The sequence below is a fragment of the Natator depressus genome, chromosome 4, assembly GCF_965152275.1.
Source record: "Natator depressus isolate rNatDep1 chromosome 4, rNatDep2.hap1, whole genome shotgun sequence".
In the NCBI taxonomy this organism is placed as follows: Eukaryota; Metazoa; Chordata; order Testudines; family Cheloniidae; genus Natator; species Natator depressus.
The window spans coordinates 44500420-44522079 of record NC_134237.1 but is presented as its reverse complement, the minus strand read 5'-3'; the positions used below and the strand labels follow the sequence as shown (position 1 = coordinate 44522079).

The following is a 21660-nucleotide window of genomic DNA, read 5'->3' as shown; positions in this document are numbered from 1 at the left end:
TCTAATATAAATGAAAGGCCTTTGGGCAGTGACTGTGAATTAGTTCTGTACAACACTAGAGAAACTTATGTCACTACCTAAATATTAAATAGTAAACTGGATTTTTAAAAGTTATTGATTTTGTACATCAGAGCTGCAACAACTTCAAAGGCTTCCACTCAGTGCACAGAATCAAGCAGGAATAGTTCTTTGAAAAGAAGTGCTGCAAATTGAGCTAAGTAGGCATTTTGGGCTAGCTTAATTACAGCATTAAGCCCCAAGCAGCAGCATGAGCCAAAAGCTAACATCTAGACTGAAAGGCAGATTGCTGTTGAATTAGTTTGAGAAACTTTTCTTTCAAATGAAGAGGCAGAGTTTGAAGCTTTTCATCAACTACATATGATTCAGTCAACTCACAATATTCTAAGAGCTGGAAAGATCAGAAATTCAAGAGATGGCAGATCCCAGGTATGTATACTAAATTGCGAGATTATTTACAACGGGGATTTGTAAAAAAAATAGCACATTTGTCTAAACAATTTAACTACTTGGATTCCTACATTTTTAGGAATTTTATAAACATACCATACTCCAAGTTACACAGTCAGTCAATCTCGCGTTGAAGACAGTAAGCTACATCTTCCACCTCAAGAAAAGTAGGTGTACTGCTTGCTGCTTACAAAAAGTCATATCCACTTCTGCAACAGTGCTTTCTTACCATTCACACATTTTCTCCAGGAAAAAGTAACTTTAAATCATGGAATTCCACTAAAATATATGCAATACATTTCAACTAAGAATTATTTCCAATGTTGGGTATTATCTAATACTGGTGACGGTGTATATACTGGATACTCAGAAGGAGTTATGGGGAGAGATATGGTGCTGCAATTATAGATGGTTGCAGGAGGGAGTTGTATTGGTTTTTGAGGGAAAAAGAAGAAGCTAATCCATATCAAAGTCTTCTGCTTAGGGCCATGTTTAGCATGTTACCTGCCTCTGTTTTAAACCAAAAACAGGATGATATGAAAATGATGCTATCAAAACTGCAGAAAACTGGTTATGAATTGGAGAATCAAGCCATTCCTAATTTTAACAAGATTAAATTTCATAACAAATACCTTCACTCACCTATAAAAGTAAAGTTGATACAAGTCTACAATCTTCGCTTTAAACAAGGTTTTCATGTATAATTTTACAGATCACAAACAACACAACTGGGGTTTTTGATATTTTTATAAAATTTGCAAAGATATACCACAAATTACACACACTGAATGCTAAATATTCAAAGTCTATTACTTGTATATACAGTTTCAATCCAAATTTACATTTGCATCATTTTCATGGATAGAAAGAGGCATGGATCAAACATAGGTATGAGATATATGACTAGTATGTTGAAAAGATGCTATTTAAAATGTTCATTTGTATCAATTCCTATTATGTTAGTTCCTATTTTCCTTTTAAAATAAGTTACTTCTAAAAGGCTCAATTTTGTATTGAAATTACTCTAACTACTAGGAAGGCCACTGCTATATACTCATTTACAAGTGCGTGTGTGTTCATAATTGTTCTATTCAGATTCACAAGCTAACTTGACTGAAATTTTAATGGACTTGAAGTTGCATCAACTTCTAAAATCCACTACAAATTTAAAACTCATTCTTTGGATGTTGAGTCATTTAGGACACCTCCCTCCCAGTATTAAGGCATCAGTGTTAGACATTACTTCTAGTTATAAAGTTAACTGAAGGCTGTTTGGCAGTTAACAAGTATAGCAAAAAATAACTCATTCCTATCTTCCCACCTACCTTAGAAAGAAGTCATTTCCTCAGTTATACTAAATCTTTAAATCAAAATAAATGAAGTTAGTAAGTAATTACAGGTGATAAAACTCGTGATTTTACTCGTATCCCAACACTAGAAATGAATGTTTATTTCAATTGGTTTACATTTAATGAAACTAATGTCTTGACCAGTTCGTTGAAATCTCATTTAGTCTTATAGCTAGCAGAATTTTAAATTATAACTTCATTTACATACATTCTAAAATAGAAAAACAAATTTAGAATGCATACTTTAATTTTTAAATTTGTCTCAAAAGTAAAACGAAATATTTGAGTTGAAATTAAAATCTTTAAAAAAACTGATCTGCTATACCTCTCGTAGCACACTTTATAACCATGAAATAGAGAGAAATGAAAAAACAAGAACTTCTATGAAACGGAGGATGATTTGAATGTTATTTGCTACTTTAGCAACCTACAAAATCTGCAGCTATTTAGTGAATTTAGGACAGTACATAAATCAACATACCCACTTTCCCCTTCTGCTCACAATCATATAAAAACAAGTGTTGAACACTTCCTTAAAACTAAACCAGCTGATGTCCACTCAGAAAACTCCACACCTAACAACACACTAACTATGGAGATCCTGAAATAAAAAATAGAAAGCAAAATAATTAAATAGAATCCAGAAGCGCACACAGTTCCGTACAGCTTCACATCCGTAAAGGTGCTTTTACTTTTTACAAAAAAGCAAATGTTTTTTATAGTTATATATGTAAGAAGGAGCCTACAAACTTAGATCCTTTCTGTAATTTTAAAAAAATATACACTCTTTTGGCTTTGATACGTACAATTAATAATTCATAATGGGGAAATTAGGTGAAGAAAGCTCAGTAAGTAACACGGATATGTAGTATCTTCTTTAAGAAGTATGAGCTAAAATGTAAGGCATCCCCAAAATATTTTCTGCATATAGTATAAGAATGCCGTTTTTGTAAACAATAGCTCAAGGAAAGCAATACTGAAACCAGACATTTTCCTAGAAACCCTTTGATGATCTCAGAACCAGCCACCCCCAACCATTGGAAATGTTTTTGAACTTACTTGTGAAAGAGAAAATGCAATCCTTTGTCTTCCCATACATTTGTTTTTTAATCAAGCATTAGAACAGTTCCCCCTGAAAATTTCTGAACTAAAATATTGATGTAAAAGTTGACCTCAAGAGCACTAACTTGTCTTAAGTCTATTTTTCAGATATGTCACCTTCTGTTGATTTTGTGGCAGCGCTGTTCTTGCTTAACTTGTCAATTGATTCCTGCGCAGTATTCCCATCATGAAAGTTTACTGGGATCTGAAACTGATTGTCAGCTGTGGTTTCAGAAGCAATTAGAGTCTTAGAAGAGGATGTAGGCTGATGTCTATGCCAACCACTCTCCTCACCTACTGAAGCTGAAGGTCTTTTTCTCCCAGATATTTCACTAAGAGGAGGCTGAAAACATTAATTTAACCAGTTTAGTATTTTTTCTACAAGTATGGATATTACTACTTTTACTTTCATTGTGGAAGATCCAACTAGAATGACATGTTTAAAACGTAGGAAAACTAACCCACTAAAACTTAGTGCCATTGTTATGAAAACATCCTTAACTCTTAAACTCAGTAGTGTTCTAGGTTCTTTATAGACAACATCCATGCCCCCAAAGATTATATAGTCTAATTGAATTTCAAGATAGGTATTTGACTGTCCTGGCATTTAAAAAAAAAAAAAAGTCAAGCATGAAAAGAATAACCCACAACAAAATGTGCGCTAACTGTTAAGAGAAACATGAATTAAACAAAACGTTCACACACTAATGCTCTGGTGGTACATAAGGTCCCCACCCTGTGCACTGAGCACCATCACCTACCCCCAAATCACTGAGTTGGGAGCACACAGCACCTACAGGAACATTAATTGGCTACCCAACATCACAGTCTTAATGCCCAGCCATTTATGGAAAACTAAGATTACATGAAAAAGCACAGTTTTCCTTTATACCAGGGGACAGACTCACAAACAGCAACTGAAGTCAGTAAACACTAAATAGTAAGTGTGATGGCTGTCAGTGCAGTTCAGTGACAACTGCTCAGTGGACATTATTGACTACTGTATTCTTATAACTAGCTGTTGAGAGATTACCTACACTAAGAGCACTAATTACAGATACAGTCAGGTAATTAAAAACAAAAATGTCCTTACTTATTAGCTTAAGTTTATTAAATTGAACATTTTCTAAATCTATTTTTTCCCCATTAGTTCTATTTAGTGTTGGCATTTCACTCATCCTAGACAGTGAAAATGGATTAATTGGTTTCAATTTTGTTTAGTTTCACATTCTGGCTTCTTGTACTATGCTGCAAACATTACAAAATTAACAAATCTAAACAAAACTATTTTATTTAAATGTAAAAAAATGAAAAAACATATCAGTTTAAGATTTGCAGAATTTTGTTTCCACAAACCCTAAATTAACCTGATAGTGTTCCTTTAACAATAGTACACTGAATGCTTTAACAGAGCTTACAAACTTACATCAACTCTGAAGTCCTCCAGTCTCTTAAAGTTACAAAGGTATTCCTGCAGTTTGGGGTCAATGGGTGGAGTTTTGGATTGAGAGTATTTCAGATAAGCCCAAAACTTTTCTAATCCATAAAGCTGACCTAATAGCAGAAAAGATCATTGTCAGTTTTACAAGTTATAAAAAAGTAGTATTAAGTACCTAGCTGTAAATAGGTAATTTCTGACAATTCCCCCTATCTTTAGAGAGCCTTAAGAAATGGGAATTACCAGATTCATAGTCTTTTTTTGTTTCTTCTTGGAAGTCCTTGAAGATCTCTTGTCTGAATTTTTTTTCCAAACCATAGCTGTAAAATCTAAACAAGCATTCCAATCCATACCTGCAAACAGAGAATAATGATTTAAAGAAATAGTCTAAATGCATATTACACTTCCTCAAGGGATGTAAATGTTATTGGAGTTCTGTCCTTCCCCTTTATACTTGAGTAAAAATTAAGTACCATGGTTTAAATTTCTTTCCTACCCATCTAATCCCTTCGTTCCCTCCATCCATTTTTACTTCTAAATTTTTCTCAGTGTTGTAAATATTCAAGGAGTCAAATAAAAGAACAGCTCTTATAAAAACATATTACTGACAATGGGTCTCAGATGGTCCGTCAGCTCCCACAACAATTGTGTGTGCATCCAAGTGGAAGACAGATTGATGCTTTGTTTTCCTGTCGATGGATATTTTTAACTTTGCAGTGAGGAAACGGGCAGAATACTTTAAAGATGCCATGAGCTGGTTCACTTCATTCTCTACACATTCTCCTCCACTTTGAACCAAGCGCTTTGTGGAATAATCTCCACTCTTAACACGTCAGTCACTTGACTCCTTGAGCTTCTGGAGAAGTCAAACATATGGAATCTGTAGATGCTAAGCAAGGACTTCAGATTTGCTTTACTCCTTCGTTACTTGGAGACATTCTCAACAAGATTTTGCACTCAAACCTGCCATGACACACTCCCTTGAAATACAGTGTAATCATTTATTAAATTCCAACAATATACCCGTCACTGATACTAGACAAATAGTCTCTGCCTTCTTGCTTACAGTCTAAAAAATTAAGACAGCATGTCAGACAAGTTCCTTGAAACCAATGAACTGCTGTTTTGTACATTTTCACTTCTCCCAAATCCAGAGAAATCTATCTAAACTCAAAATCCCAGTTTTGAGTAAGTTATACCAGAGAAATATTATTGGAGTATTTTTCTGTTTTTTTAGTAGTCTGAGCACTGAACTAACAAGTTTTTTTTTTTTTTTCTGACTCCCTATATAGCCGTGGGCAAGTTATCGCTCTTTTTTTTTTTAAAATATAGTCTACCTTAAGCAGAAGTTATGAACCAGATCCAGAAGTCACTTGGTGAAATTCTAGATCCGTGTTATGCAGGAGGTCAGACTAGATGATCCAAATGGTTCCCTCTGGCCTTAAAAAAAAAATCTATGAATCTAAGCAGCAGCAGCATCTCTACCTCGTTCCACACAATCAGTAAAATGGGTAATACTTACTCTACCTACCTTATTGTGAGGATTAGTGTTGATGTAATACTTTCCAATTACAAATGTGAAGGAATATTATATACTACATTAAAGGATTTGGATGAAGCACTATCATGCGCAGGGGAAAAAATCTTTCATGGATAAATCACAACTAGCGTGATCAGATCCTACATCCTACCTTCAGTATTATACCAAGTCTAAGCACTGCAAAAAATATGAAGACCACTGTTAGAACAAATGGAAAAATGAACTTTTGACTGTTAAGCTACATGGAAAGAATGAGCCAAGAAACTGCTTATACCACAAAAACTATCATCATGCAATTGTGCATTACCTGCAGAGCGAAAACATGCCGTAAGTATAAATATCACTAACTCACTAAACTGTTCTAAATATCAAAGTATCTGAACACTTAACTTTATAAAAAACCAAACTGACAGTCTATTTTGTCATACTCTCTATTCTCTCCCCATTTCCAGGAATAGGAGGGATGTGGTTTTCTTCTTCTATTATCTCTATTATGGGAAAGGGCAAAGAAATGTGTTTTGCATATTTTCTTTAGGACCTGTAGGGTTTATAGTCATTTTAGATCCTTTAAAAGGGAGTGTGGAGAGTTCCACCATCCTTGCAGTTATGTCAGGGTCAGAGGGAGGAAGAGAGCACATGCACCAGGCCTTGGTTATTTAAAGCCAGAACCTTAAAACCTGACTGATAAATGAGCACTCAGTGAAGTGACCAACACACCAGATGGATGTGTTCTTGTCAGCTTGTGTTGCTCAGTAGGCAGGCTGCTGTGTTCAGGAACAACTGCAGTTTCCTTAGCATCTGCAGTTTCTCTTCCTGTATCACCGTGTATCTGGGAATGACTGTACTTCAATGTACAGGTTGCTGTGGCCAACAATTCATAAATCAAGATGAGGTGGAGTGTCCTGGACAACAGTAGGCAGAAGCAGTTCATTCTGGTTGTTGCTATTTGGGTAACCAGCATCAGCAAGTTCACCAAGACTCATGCTGCATACCAATTTGATGATGGGAAAGCCTCTCGCTGACTGGTAAGGCATTAACTAGTTCCTCAGAACACTTCACTCTCCTCATTAGCATCATCTACTTGTCCAGTTTTGCTTCAGTCAGCTGTTCTTCATCCAACAGCTGATCTCATTCAGGCTCGAGGATAGCTAGGAAACAGTACTTATCTTTATTTCATAAGCACACAGTAGGGCTGAGTGTCTCTCCACACTGCTGGCATTTTAAAATCATGGTCTGACAGACAATAAATAGGATTTTGGAGAGCATGGAGCTTTACGGATTTTCACGTATAAGCTCTGGATGTGCTCTTTGCATTTCCCAACACAATCCTCTGAATTCAGAGACTGAGGAATAGGAATCATACTAGCATTCTAATGCCCTACTATAACTTTGAGAGTGGGCTAGCAACATTCCATACAATATTCTAGGATTGCATGTTCCTTCTTCTGCCAAATATTTTGAAGAACTTGGGAATTACACTAAATTGTGGTGGGTGTACATTACACCTAACTCCCCATACATCAGAGACATCTGTCACCAAATTTAAGAGCACCCAAGGACCTAGCAGAGTTTAATTACTTCTGGTGTTGTATCTGATAGCAAAAAGATCCATCACTGGATGACCCTTTCAAAGATTTACTTGGCTACCAAACTTCTGCTCATGGTGGCCTATGATTCTGTGACTTATTGGGCAGTGTGACTGGTCAGAGGCACCAATGAGGAAGACATTTTTATCTGAGATAAACCATTCCCAAAGACTTATTGCCTCTTGATATAAAAACAGAAGACCAAATACTTCTGGGATTTTAACAGTACATTACCACTATGTTACCTGTGAGAACTTGTCCCAACTTACATTGATCAGAGGAGCAACATTCAGAGAGCAATTTACAGGCCCAAAAGTTGTGTGCCATATGACCTCCATTAGTCTTCAAAGGTCTTGAATAACCAACAGGCCCAGATGAGTATCCCACAACCTAAACTGCGAATGTCCATTTTAATGAAGACAGAATTGATAGTGCAAAGGAAATCTCCAGCAAAACATGATCTAGATGGGACCATCACACCAGAAAAATGATATTTTCCAGAGGAGTCCAAATCCTGTCTAGATTGAATTTCCTCTCTCTATGCATTATTTCAATCAGCTTTTCTTTTGCTCCTTGAATCACTTGAGGGCCTACTTTTTCTTGAGCCTTGATGATAGCAGCAAAGAGGATACCATAGAGAAAAGATTACACAGATATCATCCAAGGGAATGTATTCAACATCAGATAACAGACAAATTAATGGATTTCATTGGTATGACTTAGATCAGATGTTGGTATTGATGACTCAAGGAGTTTTTGGTCAGACTTAGCTGTTCCCTCCTCTTCTAAAGAACCTTGAGATTCCTATCCCTCTCACTTCAGACTTAGGGTGGAAAGAGTACAAAAAGCAAACAGCTGTGAGGTGAATGCCCAGATCTCCAAGGCATTTTTGGCTTTGGGCATGTTGGTCCATTAAAGGACTACTGCTGTAGTGAATAATGTGAAAAGTGATTACCTTTCCACTTGTACCATGACAAAGACCCAAGTTTACCAAGGCTTAGGATGTCATTCGTTTACCTACACTTTAACCTACTGTACAACTGAAAGTATAATATAAAAAAATAGAAAACAATGTAAGTGTTGAACAGAACATAATGAGAATGTGCTAGGGGACAGACCTTTCTATACCCACAGAATGCTCAGATCTATGATAAATGCAGGGGTGTCCCTTAACAGTTTTACTTCTACCCATGATTTTGTGGCTTGCGAGGCATTGGACAGGATTTTTAGAATATGAAATGAAGACAATTTCATGAAAATGAAACTTTTGATCTTTTCCAGATTAAGACGACATATGTTTTGAATCATAGCAATGTCAAGTCAAGGGTATTGATGGTCACAGGGCGATCACTCCCACAAAAGAGAATTCTTCTGTTGTGCAGAGCCAGAATAGCAAGTCCTCCGTACCTCTGGCAAAGAACGTGTGACCAGAAAAAAAGGAGACATGGGTGGGGCTCTTCTACCCTGCTAATTCCCAGTTGCCATGTCAGCCTCTAGTGCCACTGGCATCCAATATAAAACTTATAGAAACCCTTAGGGTACTCTAATTTATACTGGGGTGATCACACCAGCACACAGACAGCTCAGAACTGGGAGGAAACAAAAAGGTATTAAAACCATACAGTGGCAATTTTCTTTATTATGTTAACAGTACTCCTGGAGGAGAAGAAATAAATTTTCACTAATTGTAATTAACCAAGAGGTTAAATAATTAGGTTGGCTTACAATTCACACAATACCCAAATTTGAATAAAATTTATTTTGAGTTTCATAGAGTCTAATGATCAATAATTGGGGATTTGACATCATGGCATATCTAATGTCTTCTACAGCAGCATTACTATTTGATTGTTTACACTTCTCTAATTTGCTAAAACAGTGTTTGTTATTAGAGAAACTTGTGAAGACTAATTTTGAAAATGCTACGAAGAGTCAAATGGATACTATAAAAAGTTCAGGTTCTTTGAAGTTAGTCTGAACACATGGACCCCACTTTTTAAAATGAAAGATAGAAAGAAACCCAAATTAGTCATAACTTACAGAATAAATGTAATACCTGTAGTGTTCTTTTGCATCATCTAGAGCAAGCTGTCTGAATTCCTCGTACATTTTCTTGTTAAAGTGATCTCTGAGAAAAAAGGACCAGAAACGAAAGAGTGTATTCATTTCCTGGGATTGGCCAATTCCCAACCGTTTTCTCTCTGAAGAAAAAAAAAATACAAATCAATGACAAAACAGCTAGTTTTAACTATATAAATATACCATCTCAAATATAAGCTGTTGGAAAAAAAACTGATTTTATATTAGTCGAATATTCAATAAAAGCTCAGATGGTATAAATTTAAACTCTCCCCAAAAAGCAGTTCAAAACAATTCTAGTTAAGTCAATTTGAATGAAATTTGTAAATTCACCTAAATCAGTTAGATATTACCTGTCAAGCTGATATTTATAAGATCAGTTGTTCAAAATAGTCACTTAAAAAAAATAAGCAAACTCACAGCCTAACAAATTTTTTTACACAAAAGTTTAACCACTGACATGAATATTTCACAGTGATACATCAAAGAACTGATGTAAAATGTATAAACGTTCCCCCCCCCCACAAACTGCCACTGAATTTAAAAGAAAACCAACCAATCGTATATAGATTGCCCCAAATTACTTTCTTTTACAACAAATAGGTGCTTATGTGATCAAAGTTATATGGAAAATAAACATGCTCACAAAATCTATTGAAGATAATTTGGAATGTCTTTCCAAGCAAAATTAAAGTGGGCACCAAATAATCATATAGACATTTTTCTTAAGAATACTTGGTTTACTATATAAAAAGCAGGCAAAGAAAAAATAAATGTGGAAAAATAGTATTATATAATAGCTGATTATTGCCAGGTAAAATTTCAGAGAACACGTTTGGCATCTTACCAACGAGGCACCTTCGACGATATTTGTGGTACACTTGTTGTGTAAAGCCATTTTCCTTCAGAAGTTCATGAGAAGGATGCTGGAACTTGGGAAGTGAGTGAGGGGTACACCCATAACTTCCTGCCTTTGGAGCACCTTCTGAAGGCGAAGCATTTGAACTGCTGTTGAAACAAAAAATGTTTGTGTTATTGCACGAACACTACATCTTTTCAGGCTTAACGTAAAGAATTGTCAGCCATCTTGCATTAACTATTCCCAAAGCTATTAGAACAGCATAGTTACCAAATGGCCACCACCACATTTGCATTGGCCCCAAGACATGTCCTTCGACTCCCACCACCAAAAAAAAAAAAAAAAAAAAAAAAGGATCACCAAACTTTGAGATGAAGTGCACAGGAAGAAATCTAGGATGCCAATGGCACAAAACTAAATACAGATCTATATGCCAAAAGCAAGGGAAAGCAGAACAGCAGCCTAGGACAGGGAGGACCAAGGATTAGGGTTGCCAACTTTCTAATCACAGAAAACTGAACACCCCTGCCTCACCCCTGACCCTGCACCTTTTCCAAGGCCCCACCCCCCACTCACTGTCACTCGCTCTCCCCCACCCTTGCTCACTCACTCATTTTCACTGGGCTGCAGCCATGGCATTTGGGATGCAGGGGTGTGCGGGCTGTGGTTGGGGTGCAGGCTCTGGGGTGGGGCCGGGGATGAAGAGTTCAGGGTGCAGGAGGGGGCTCCAGGCTGGGACCGAGGGGTTCGGAGTGCGGGAGGGGGCTCTGGGCTAGGGCACAGAGTTGGGGTGTGGGGGGAGCTGCAGGGGTGTGAGCTCCAGGAGGGAGTTTGGGTGCAAGAAGGGGCTTGAGGTTGGGGAGCAGGCTCCAGGAGGTGCTTACCTCAGATGGCTCCTATGCAGACAGGTGGCCGGGGGGCTCTGCACACTGCCCCTGCCTGCAGGTGCCGCCCCCACAGCTCCCATTGGCTGCTGTTCCTGGCCAATGGGAACTGTGGAGCCCCCGTGCCCGCCCCTATGTCTAGGAGCCTAAGGGATATATGTCTCCACTTCCTGGAGCTGCATCGAGCTGGGTAGGGAGCCTGCAGGTGCTACCAACTGGACTTCTGGTGGCCCGGTCAGTGGTGCTGACTGGAGCCACCAGGGTCCCTTTTGACTGGGTGTTCCGGTTGAAAACTGGACACCTGGCAACCCTACCATGGGTCAATTGCGAAAGGAGTGGAGGGAGCTGGAAGCTGAAGTAGAGATGGCGGGGTGGGTCAAGAGGAAACCCCTGACCACCTTCAGAGCTTGTTGGGTCACCTAAAAAGATAGCAACAAGAGCTAGAGGATATAAGTACCTCCTAGCAGAAGATTATTTATTAGTTGATAGAACTGAACAGGAATTAGTCCAATTAAGGTGTAGACAGACAGCGGGAAACAGCTGTGCTTAATGCTGAAGCAGGACTTTAGCCAAGCTTCAGTCAGACAAGGAGGCCAGGAAACAGAGGCTGATGGCAGAGCTGTGAGTTCAAGGGGATACAGTGGGCACCCAGACAGAGCCTTGAACTCAATGGGATACAGTGGAGACTCAGACAGCACATCAGCAGCAGGCCAGGGTGCAAATATTGGCCCCTCGGGGAAAGGGAAATAGGACACCTGTTTTATGGCTCCCATCATGAGGACTGGAGATCAGAAGTACTGGAGGCCGCAGAACGAGAGCTACATACAGTTCAATGAGGGCAAGTCTATGCTAGAGTGCTGCAGCAGCAGAGCTGCACTGATGCAGCTGCGCTACTGTAGCAAGTCTGGTGAAGACGTGCTATGCTGACAGGAGAGCACTCTCCCGTCGGCGTAATTATTCCACCTCTGCAAGAACGCAGAAGCTATGTCTGTGCGAGAGTGTCTCCCACCAACACAGCACTGGTGTGGACAGTGCTTAGGTCGATGTAACTTATGTTGTTCAGGGGGATGTCTTTTTCACACCCCTGAGCACAGAAGTTACATCAACTTAAGTGGTAGTGTAGACCAGCCCTGAGAGAAAGAGCCCTGACTGTGGAAGATCAGGACACTTACAAGGAAAGAGGTCACCTGATCTTGATAGTCAGTGAGCCTCGGAGAATTACAGACTGCATGCAGAGACTTTGAAACCCTGGAGAAGAAAATGAGGGTCTATATAGACTGTGATTGGTCTTGAAGATATGAATTGTAACACTGGCATTAAGGACTGTGCAGAACTTGGGAAATTCAGGTACATATGAATGAGTTTATACAGAATTTTTTTTGGTTTGGGTTAGGGGTGAGAGCAGTCCAGATGTGGCCTCACAGCTCAGGGAAAAATTCTGCCTGTGAAAGAGGCAGTTTTTTCCTGAAAAAGGGAGAGAGGTATGTCATAGGGTAGCTGGCCCTAAAACTGAAGTAGGTCCAGCTCCCCTGTGTCCAAACAGGTGCTCCCTGTTGGCCCAATTAAGGGGGCAGTGCTGCACCTGGGACTAACGGCTGATATGTCTCCTTGTATTCTCTCTTCACTGTTTCCCTGATATTCTTTTGTATTTTATTCTCACTTTTCTTTCCCCAATCCCTTTTTCCTTTCTTGCTGTATTCCTTCTGTCCACCAGTCCTCTTCATTTGTAAATACATTTTGCATATTCACATACTTCTCACCAATAACTGTTCCACAGGCTCTATGCACTGAATAAATCACAGCAAAATTATTCCATGATAAAAATTCTACCTCATAGAAGATGTTCTTGGCCTGTGATCTCTGGAATCCATTACCCAACCAACATGGCATTCTAGCGGAGGGTTTGTACTATGTCGTGTTTTTCTTTTTCTTGGAATCTAAGAAAACAAATGCAACATTGCAAAGTATTTCACTGATGTAACTGCAGTCACTTTCTGAAAACTGGAAAATCACAAGTGATCAGGTAAGCTGCTATTTCTCCCAAACTACAGCTCAAGGTTTCATGTAGCGTATAACACATTGTGAAGTCATATGAAGTCAAAACTCCAGCATCATAACCCAAGAACCAGTCTTAAACAGAAATTCAATGTCTTAGGATATTTTGCCTTTTCATTATGGAATTCCTAATGGTATTTACCCAACTCAAAGATGCCATTTCTCAGAACCGGAGAAAGCATCAGTAAGGTAAGTTGTTTAAAACAGAATAAGCCATCCCCCCCTTACAGAAAGAAATGAAGATATCTAAAAGTACTGTTTCATTATGTTAATAAAAACTTTTGACCTGATGAAACTTTATGCACAAGGTTTGTCTGTTTACCTTTACATCAATGGATCTTGTTTCTTTAACAACAGGATAGAATCTTGGCGTTTTGTTGGGGTCTTGTAACCTTGGGGTACGAGGTGTTTTGGGTGTTCTGGCAGGATGAACTCTTGGAGATTCAGGGACTGCTGTTGGCAGTGAACGAGCCATTGTTGTTGGAGGTACTTCTATAACACCAAACAATTTACAAGCTAGCTCATCTGTTAAATCCATAAATAGAAAAAGATTGCTAACATACATGTATGTAGAAGTGTTTCATTTTCAGTTGACATTTAATGGACAGACACAGAATATCTTTGAAATTCATTTGTATTCCGCCTAAAAATTTCTACATTAATTAACAAAGGACAAAGTAGGAGTTTGTTGATGCAACCCATATTGCTTAACCTCAATCTAAATTAACCCAATTTATGTAGTTTGGGTTTTAAAAGCTCCTGTTAATCAAATTATACAAAACTCACTGGAAAACTATTATGACTTATAAAGAAAGTTAAGAAATTCAAAATTTCACCTCTAACTGCCTTTCCTAAACTATATTTACTGTTAGAAGTCATGTCTACATCTTGCAAATCTCTTGCCTCGATTACTGTAGCCTTCTGTCCGGACTACCAACTCCAGCTTATCCAAAATGGTTCAGTTAAATCAACCCAGGAGATATCCAAGATCAGAAAAGGCCTTTATAGGAAAGGGAAGACTGGTGATTTTAGAAAAGAAACAGTAAACAGATTTAGCAAGAGACTAAGTTAAGGGAAAAAAAGGAATAAAAAATGTACTACAAAAATAAGTTGAACATATTTTAAGAAAACAGAAAAAAAACAAACAGTCACTTTCTTGTAACTGTTGTTCTTCGAGATGTGTTGTTCACGTCCATTCCGCATTAGGTGTGCGCGCGCTGCACGTTTGTTTTCCCTTAGCGGCTCCCGTCGGGCCCCCCGAGTGGCGTCACTGCGCCCCGCATATATATCCCCCCTGACCCGACCCCCGCCAGTTCCTTCTTGCCGGCGACTCCGACAGAGAGGTAGGAGGGTGGGTGGTGGAATGGACGTGAACAACCCATCTTGAAGAACAGTTACGAGAACCGCTTTTTCTTCTTCGAGTGCTTGTTCAGATCCATTCCACATTAGGTGAATTACAAGCTTACCTCTGGAGGAGGGTAGGAGTCACGGAACAACTGCTCGAAGGACCGCTCTGTCAACTGCTGCGTCCTCTCTGGCCTGCTGGTTGACCGCATAGTGGGTCGTGAAAGTGTGCACCGAGGACCAGGTGGCTGCTCTGCAGTTCTCCTGGATCAGGACCTGTGACAGGAACGCCGTGGAAGTCGCCTGCGCCCTGGTCGAGTGGGCCGTGACCGCTGGGGCCGGAACACCTGCGAGTTCATAGCACGCCTGGATGTAGCTTGTAATCCAAGATGAAATCCGCTGCGCCGACACTGGGAGGCCTTTTACCCTCTCGGCTACAGCCACAAACAGCTGTGCGGATTTGCAAAAGGGCTTGGTGCGCTCCAAATAGAACGCCAGCGCTCGACGCACATCCAATGTGTGCAAGCTGCAGTGACTCGGGTCCGTATGGGGTTTCGGGAAGAACACCAGCAGACAAATGTCCTGGCCCAGATGGAATTGGGAGACCACCTTAGGAGGAAACTTGGGGTGCGGCCGGAGCTGCACCTTGACCTTGTGAAATACTGTGTACGGTGGCTCAGAGGTGAGGGCCCTCAGTTCAGACACCCTTCTGGCCGAGGTAATGGCAACCAGAAATGCCCCCTTCCAGGAAAGCTGGAGGAGAGAACAGGTAGCAAGGGGCTCGAAAGGGGGTCCCATGAGTTTAGAAAGGACCAGGTTAAGGTTCCATGGAGGGACTGGGGGGGTGGGAGTACGGGAACACCCTCTCCAACCCTTTAAGGAACCACCCCACCATTGGGTGGGAAAACAGCAAGCCCTCCGAGAACCCCGGGCGGAAGGCGGAGATGGCCACCAGGTGCACTCTGAGTGAGGATGGGGCTAGCCCTCGCTGCTTGAGGTGCAGGAGGTACTCCAGAATGGCCTGCACCGGGGCCTAGCCCGGCCGCACCTGTCGGGGTTCACACCAACACGAGAACCTTTCCCACTTGGCCATATAGGCCACCCTGGTAGAGGGTTTTCTACTGCGAAGCAGAGTCTGCTACACAGGAAGGAAGCACTGGCTCTCCAGGGCGTTTAGCCACAGAGCCTCCACACCGTCAGGTGCAGTGACTGCAGGGCAGGGTGGAGAAGCCTCCCCCCGTCCTGTGTAATGAGGTCCCGGTGTAGGGGCAGGACTCCTGGGGCCTCCACCGACAGTTCTAGGAGCGATGTATACCAGTGTTGGCAGGCCCAGGCTGGGGAGATGAGGATCACTGCCGCCCTGTCCCTGCACACCTTGAGCAGGACCTTGTGCACCAAGAGGAGCGGTGGGAAGGCATACATCAAGCCCCCTCTCCACGGGATCGCAAACGCATCCGCAAGTGAGCCCAGGCGTCAGCCCCGGAACGAGCAGAACCGCGGGCACTGGGCGTTGGCCCTGATGGCAAACAGATCTACCCAGGGAAACCCCCACCTGTGGAAGTGCGAAAGCATGATGTCCGCCCTGAGCGTCCACGCGTGCATGCAGTATGACCTGCTGAGGGAGTCCGCCAGCTCGTTTTGTACCCTGGGAGATAGGATGCCTCAAGGTGAATCGCATGGGCTATGCAAAGGTTCCAGAGGAGGAGAGCCTCGTGACACAGTGGTGAGGAACGAGCCCCGCCCTGCTTGTTTATATAAAACATGGCAGTAGTATTGTCTGTCAAAACTGTTATGCTCTGACCACTCAGAGTGGCGTTAAAGGTCTGGCAGGCGAGACGAACCGCCCTGAGCCCCTTCATGTTGATATGGAGCGACCACTCTGCTCCAGACCACGACCCCCACGGCATGAGGTCCCCCAGTTGAGCCCCCCGTCCGTGGCCTGATGCATCTGTCACCAGCATCAGGTCTGGAAGTGGGGTGGCAAAGGGGATGCTTTTGCAAACCACAGGCTGGGACTGCCACCACAGCAGGGAGTCCAGCACATCCCTTGGGGCTATCACTAACAAGTCCAGGGGGTCCCTGCCTGGGCGGTACACCCAAGCGAGCCACGCCTGCAGAGCCCTGAGTCTCAGTCTGGCATGCCTGACCACATGCGTGCATGCTGCCATATGGCTGAGCAGCTGCAGGCAGCACCTGGCCGTTGTTGTTGGAAAGTGGCGCAGGGAGGCAACTGCTTGGTGGATAGCCTGGAATCGGTATACCCGAAGGCTTGCCCTGGCCTGCACTGTGTCCAGGACCGCCCCTATGAATTCCACTCTCTGTGTGGGTACGAGTGTGGACTTGGGGACGTTGACCAGGAGCCCCAGTTTGCGGAACAATCTCAGGGCCACCTCCACATGGCCCCGCACCTCCATCTCGGATCGGCCCTCCAGGAGCCAGTCGTCGAGGTACGGGTACACCCGGATGCTCTGCCTCCGTAAGAAGGCCGCCACCACTGTCATGCACTTCGTGAACACCCTTGGGGCCGTGGCTAGACCCAATGGGAGAACCGCAAACTGGTAAGGTTCTCGGCCCACGGTGAAGCGTAGGAACTGCTGATGTGCTGGGAAAATGGCGATATGAAAGTACGCATCCTTCATGTCGAGGGCGGCGTACCAGTCCCCCGGATCCAGGGAAGGGAAGGGATGATGGTGCCCAGAGAGACCATGCGGAACCGGGTCTTGACCAGGGATTTGTTGAGCCCACGCAGGTCTAGGATTGGGCGAAGACCCCCTTTGGCCTTGGGGATGAGGAAGTATCAGGAGTAGAACCCTTTTCCCCTTAGGCCGTGAGGCACTGCCCCCACCTGTAGCAGCGGGCGGACTTCCTCCTCTAGGAGATGCTCATGAGAGGGGTCCCTGAAGAGGGATGGGGAAGGGGGGTGGGAGGCGAACTGTAGCGAGTACCCGTTCCGTACCGTGCATAAGACCCAACGGTCTGATGGAATGGTAGACCACGCACAGGAGAAATGGTACAGGCGGTTCAGGAAACAAAGGGATGGATCCGGTGACTGGTCTGGTACGCTGTCCTCGAGCGCACCTTCAAAAGCCTGGCTTAGTGCCTGGCTGGGGTTTGTGCTACTTGGTTCTGGCCCGGCACATTATTGTTATTGCGCCGTCGCCTGCCTCGCCTACAGTAAGGCTCATGCCTGTGGCGAGGCTGGTATTGACGTTGAGGGGGAGGCTGCGGCTTAAATGGCTTCCTCTGCGTCGCCGGGGTGTGCATACCCAGCGACTTGAGAATAGCTCGTGAGTCCTTGAGGCTATGCAGCCTCGCTTCTGTCTGGTCCAAGAAGAGCCCAGACCCTTCAAAGGGGAGATCCTGGAGCGTATTCTGGACCTTGGAGAGCAGGCTTGATTCCTGGAGCCATACCAAGCGCCTCATGACCACCCCTGACACGATTGTTCTAGCCACCGCATCTGCCGAATCCAGGGAGGCCTGGAGAGAGACCTTGGCTACCGCCTTGCCCTCGTCCACCAGGGCCGTGAACTGCTGTTGGGAACCTTGAGGGAGGGTGTCCTTAAACTTCCCCACCGCCGTCCAGGAGTTGAAATTGTGCCTGTTGAGCATGGCCTGCTGGTTAGCAATCCTCAATTGAAGGCCCCCAGATGAGTACACCTTTCTACCAAAAAGGTCCAGGCGTTTTGCCTCCTTGGCCTTAGGGGCCGGGGCCTGCTGTCCATAGTGCTCTCTATCGTTCACCACCGAAACCACTAGGGAGCATGGACTCGGGTGGCAGAATAGGAAACTCACAGCCCTTAGATGGGGCAAAGTATTTACGCTCCACCCCTTTAGCCTTTGGAGCACTGGAGGCCAGGGTCTGCCATATAGTCTTAAAATTAGACTGAATGGTCTTAATGAGCGGGAATGCTATTCTGGATGGACCTTCGGGGCTCAAAATGTCCACCATAGGGTCCTCCTGCTCAACCGTCTCCTCGGCCTGCAACCCCAAATTTTAGGCAACTCTGCGCAGCAGTTCCTGGTGGGCTCTATGGTCTATTGGTGGAGGGCCAGACACCTCTGTACCCTCCACCGCCTCATCAGGGGAAGACAATGAGGTTAGCTGCTGCTCGACCCCCTCTGGTTGGTCCTCCAGCTCCTCATCTCCCGTGGTAGAGGCCCCTGGCTCAGGCTGGGGCGGGAGTCCATGGGACGACACCAGGCTCGGTGCTGGACTCTCTGGTCTATGCTGGGGGGATGCTGGAGGCCTGGATACTGTTGTCTCCAGTACTGTCTGGCGTCGGTGTGGGTGCTGGGACCGCTGCACCAAGTAACTTGTGCCTGACGGGGCCCCTTGGTGCTCCTGATAGGCCCAGGGGGTCCAGAAGGGCCAATGGCCTGGGGGCACCCATTGGGGTTGGCAGCTCCTGAGGGTCCCTGCTGTCTGGGCCCCGCTGCGGGTAGCTATAGCAGCCGGAGCCAGCGTCAGACTGCGGCGACACCAATCGCGAAGGCCATGGTGGTGCCAACGATCTGCGCAGGCGGGAGAACGAGCGGCTCCTGGCTGAGCGGGACCGGAAGCAGTACCGGTATCCCCAGGACCCGTGCCGGCGTTCCCTGGACTGGGACCATCTGCAGGAGACCTCTGGCGAGGGCTGTCTCAGCTCCTCCTGGTGCCAGTCTCTGGGCAGTGCCAGAGAGTGGCGTGCCCTTTCTCGTGCTTCTTTGCATCGACCCGCTGCCGGTGCCACAAGCTCCTTCTGGGCCGCTGGCAAGTGCGAGTCTGCGGAGTCGGAGCTTGACTGGGACCAACTCCGGGAGCGCGTCTTCGAGGGGTAAGCTGGCAATGGTATGCCGTTCAATGGCACCCGAGGCATGGGTGCGGGAAGGTTCTCCCCATGCGGGAGGGGGCTTGCTGCCGATAGCTCGATGAAGTCCTTTGCAGCTTCAAAGGTGCCGGGCATAGAGGGCTGATCCATTATGCCCTCAAGACCATTGTCCACACTGAGCTCACTTAGGTCTGGGATCAGTGGGGCTTGTGCTGCCGGGACCGCCTGTGCCAGCGCCGGTCCCGCGGCCTTCCTGCTCTTGTCAGCGCTCGGTGCCTTGGGAGGCAGCAGCCTCCTGTGTGGGGAACGACCACGCACTCCTTTAGGCTGTGCCGGGGGCTGCACTGGGGAGGACCATCGGTGCTGGGGTCTAGCCTGGTGCTCCGGGGCCGACAGTTTACGGTGCTTCGCCGGTGCCGGGTCTCCCATCAGCTCCGGGGCACTACGCACCGAGGAAGGCTGAGGCAGCGTCGGGCACTCCGGACCCGGCGGCTGCAATGCGGCCTCCATCAACAGTTGGTGTAGGCGAAAGTCTCTTTCTTTCCTTGTCCTTGGCTTGAATGCCTTGCAAATCCTACACCTTTCAGTTTGATGTCCGTCCCCCAGGCAACGTAGACACGAGTCGTGGGGGTCACTAACTGGCATAGGTTTGCGGCACATGGCACAAGCCTTGAAGCTGCGGGCCTGTGGCACGCCCTGCGGCCCATGCTGGAGGCCTCCAAGCACCTAATCACTTAAGCATTCACAATCTATATGTAAAACGAACCGATAACAGCTACTCTAAAGGTTAAGGGACTGCTTTTCTACGAGAGAGAGGTTATTCCAACACCGCCACAGACCATAAGAAGGAACTGGATGGGTCAGGCTGGCGGGGTATATATGCGGGGCGCAGTGGCGCCACTCGAGGGGCCCACTGGGAGCCGCTAAGGGAAAATGTTTCCGACGCTTGTGCACGCGGCGCGCGTGCACACCTAATGTGGAATGGATGTGAACAAGCACTCGAAGAAGAAATGTCAGTGATTTTCTATCAAGCCTTCTATAAACACTTCTTAAATAAAATGTTTAAAAGATAACATTACTTAAATGCTTGTTGAAGTCCTAGTATTTCTATGGCTTGATCTCATTACAAGAAAGCTGTCATGCTGCTAACTGTCATGAAGATAAATAGGATGGGGAAAAAAATTTGCGCACACAGAAAAAAAAAAAAAAATCTATGGAGAACATGGTGACTAACCTATGTACATTTTAACACGAATGCTTTAGAAAATTTTGCTTTCTATTAGACCTTTTTGCTTAAAATGCAAACAAAAAATTTTAGAATCAGATAATCTGTACTACTTTTCCCTAGGAGCCAATGTTTTCTTGATTTCATTTCTGTGTGTGCGCGTGTGTTCCTCTTTTTGCTGCCAGATGGAATTAGATTTACCTGTAAGAGGCAAGTTAGGTGCCTAACTTGCGAAGGCCCTTCTGAAGTACCACTAGGACCCTATCTACATCTTTAGGCTCCTAAAACGTTTGAAAATCTGGCCCTACGTGGTTTATAAATTGCAGCCACTAGATTGCAATGTGGTCACACACCTGAACAACGGTAAAATTGCCAAAAGTGCTTCAGTGAATTTGGTGCCCAAATTCTATTTTCAAACCTGACTTAGGCACTTCCTAAGTCTCAATGACTTTTGATGAGCTTCTCGTTCTCCTCAGCACCTAACTAATTTTGGACTCCGAAGTCACCTAAGCTCTTTTGACAAATTTTCTCCAAATCTAATTCTATCCAGAGGCAGCTATGGTGTATGCATACCATTGTCTTACACAAAGAGGGAGGAAATTAATTAGAAAAGGTCTTTCTTGGGGCAGATGGGTATAAATTCTATCTAAAATTCTTAGACATCTCAAGCTAGACAAGTACAAGTTGAAACACAGGCCTGTATATATTATTGAGATATTTAAAATCAGTGTCAAAACACACACTTTGATTTTCAATATTATAATTCCTGATGTTTCTGTAAATTACAATAACAATTTAATGGAAATAAAACATTCATAAAACAAATTTTGACGCTTTGATAACAAACTGTATTCATTTATGGAAACAGTGAATTATCTAAAAACTACATAACAGCCACAATGGTTCAAACCTATAGTCATTCTA

At 43.9% G+C, this 21660-nt stretch overlaps 1 protein-coding gene across 2 annotated transcripts in view; it reads right to left on the bottom strand.

Moving 5' to 3' along the window:
- Window positions 1–1203: 1203 nt before the first annotated feature.
- Window positions 1204–21660, bottom strand: part of LARP1B (La ribonucleoprotein 1B) — a 97913-nt gene continuing 77456 nt past the window's right edge. The window contains exons 13-19 of one of the 2 annotated variants that reach the window (XM_074950842.1): window positions 13682–13884; window positions 13135–13241; window positions 10409–10569; window positions 9539–9683; window positions 4600–4709; window positions 4345–4472; window positions 1204–3261 (exon numbers count right to left, since the gene is read on the bottom strand). In XM_074950842.1, coding sequence (XP_074806943.1) covers window positions 3016–3261; window positions 4345–4472; window positions 4600–4709; window positions 9539–9683; window positions 10409–10569; window positions 13135–13241; window positions 13682–13884 — 1100 coding nt within the window. In that variant the 3' untranslated portion in view covers window positions 1204–3015. The remainder of the gene's footprint in view (window positions 3262–4344; window positions 4473–4599; window positions 4710–9538; window positions 9684–10408; window positions 10570–13134; window positions 13242–13681; window positions 13885–21660) is intronic. The other variant, XM_074950843.1, reaches the window with a different exon arrangement.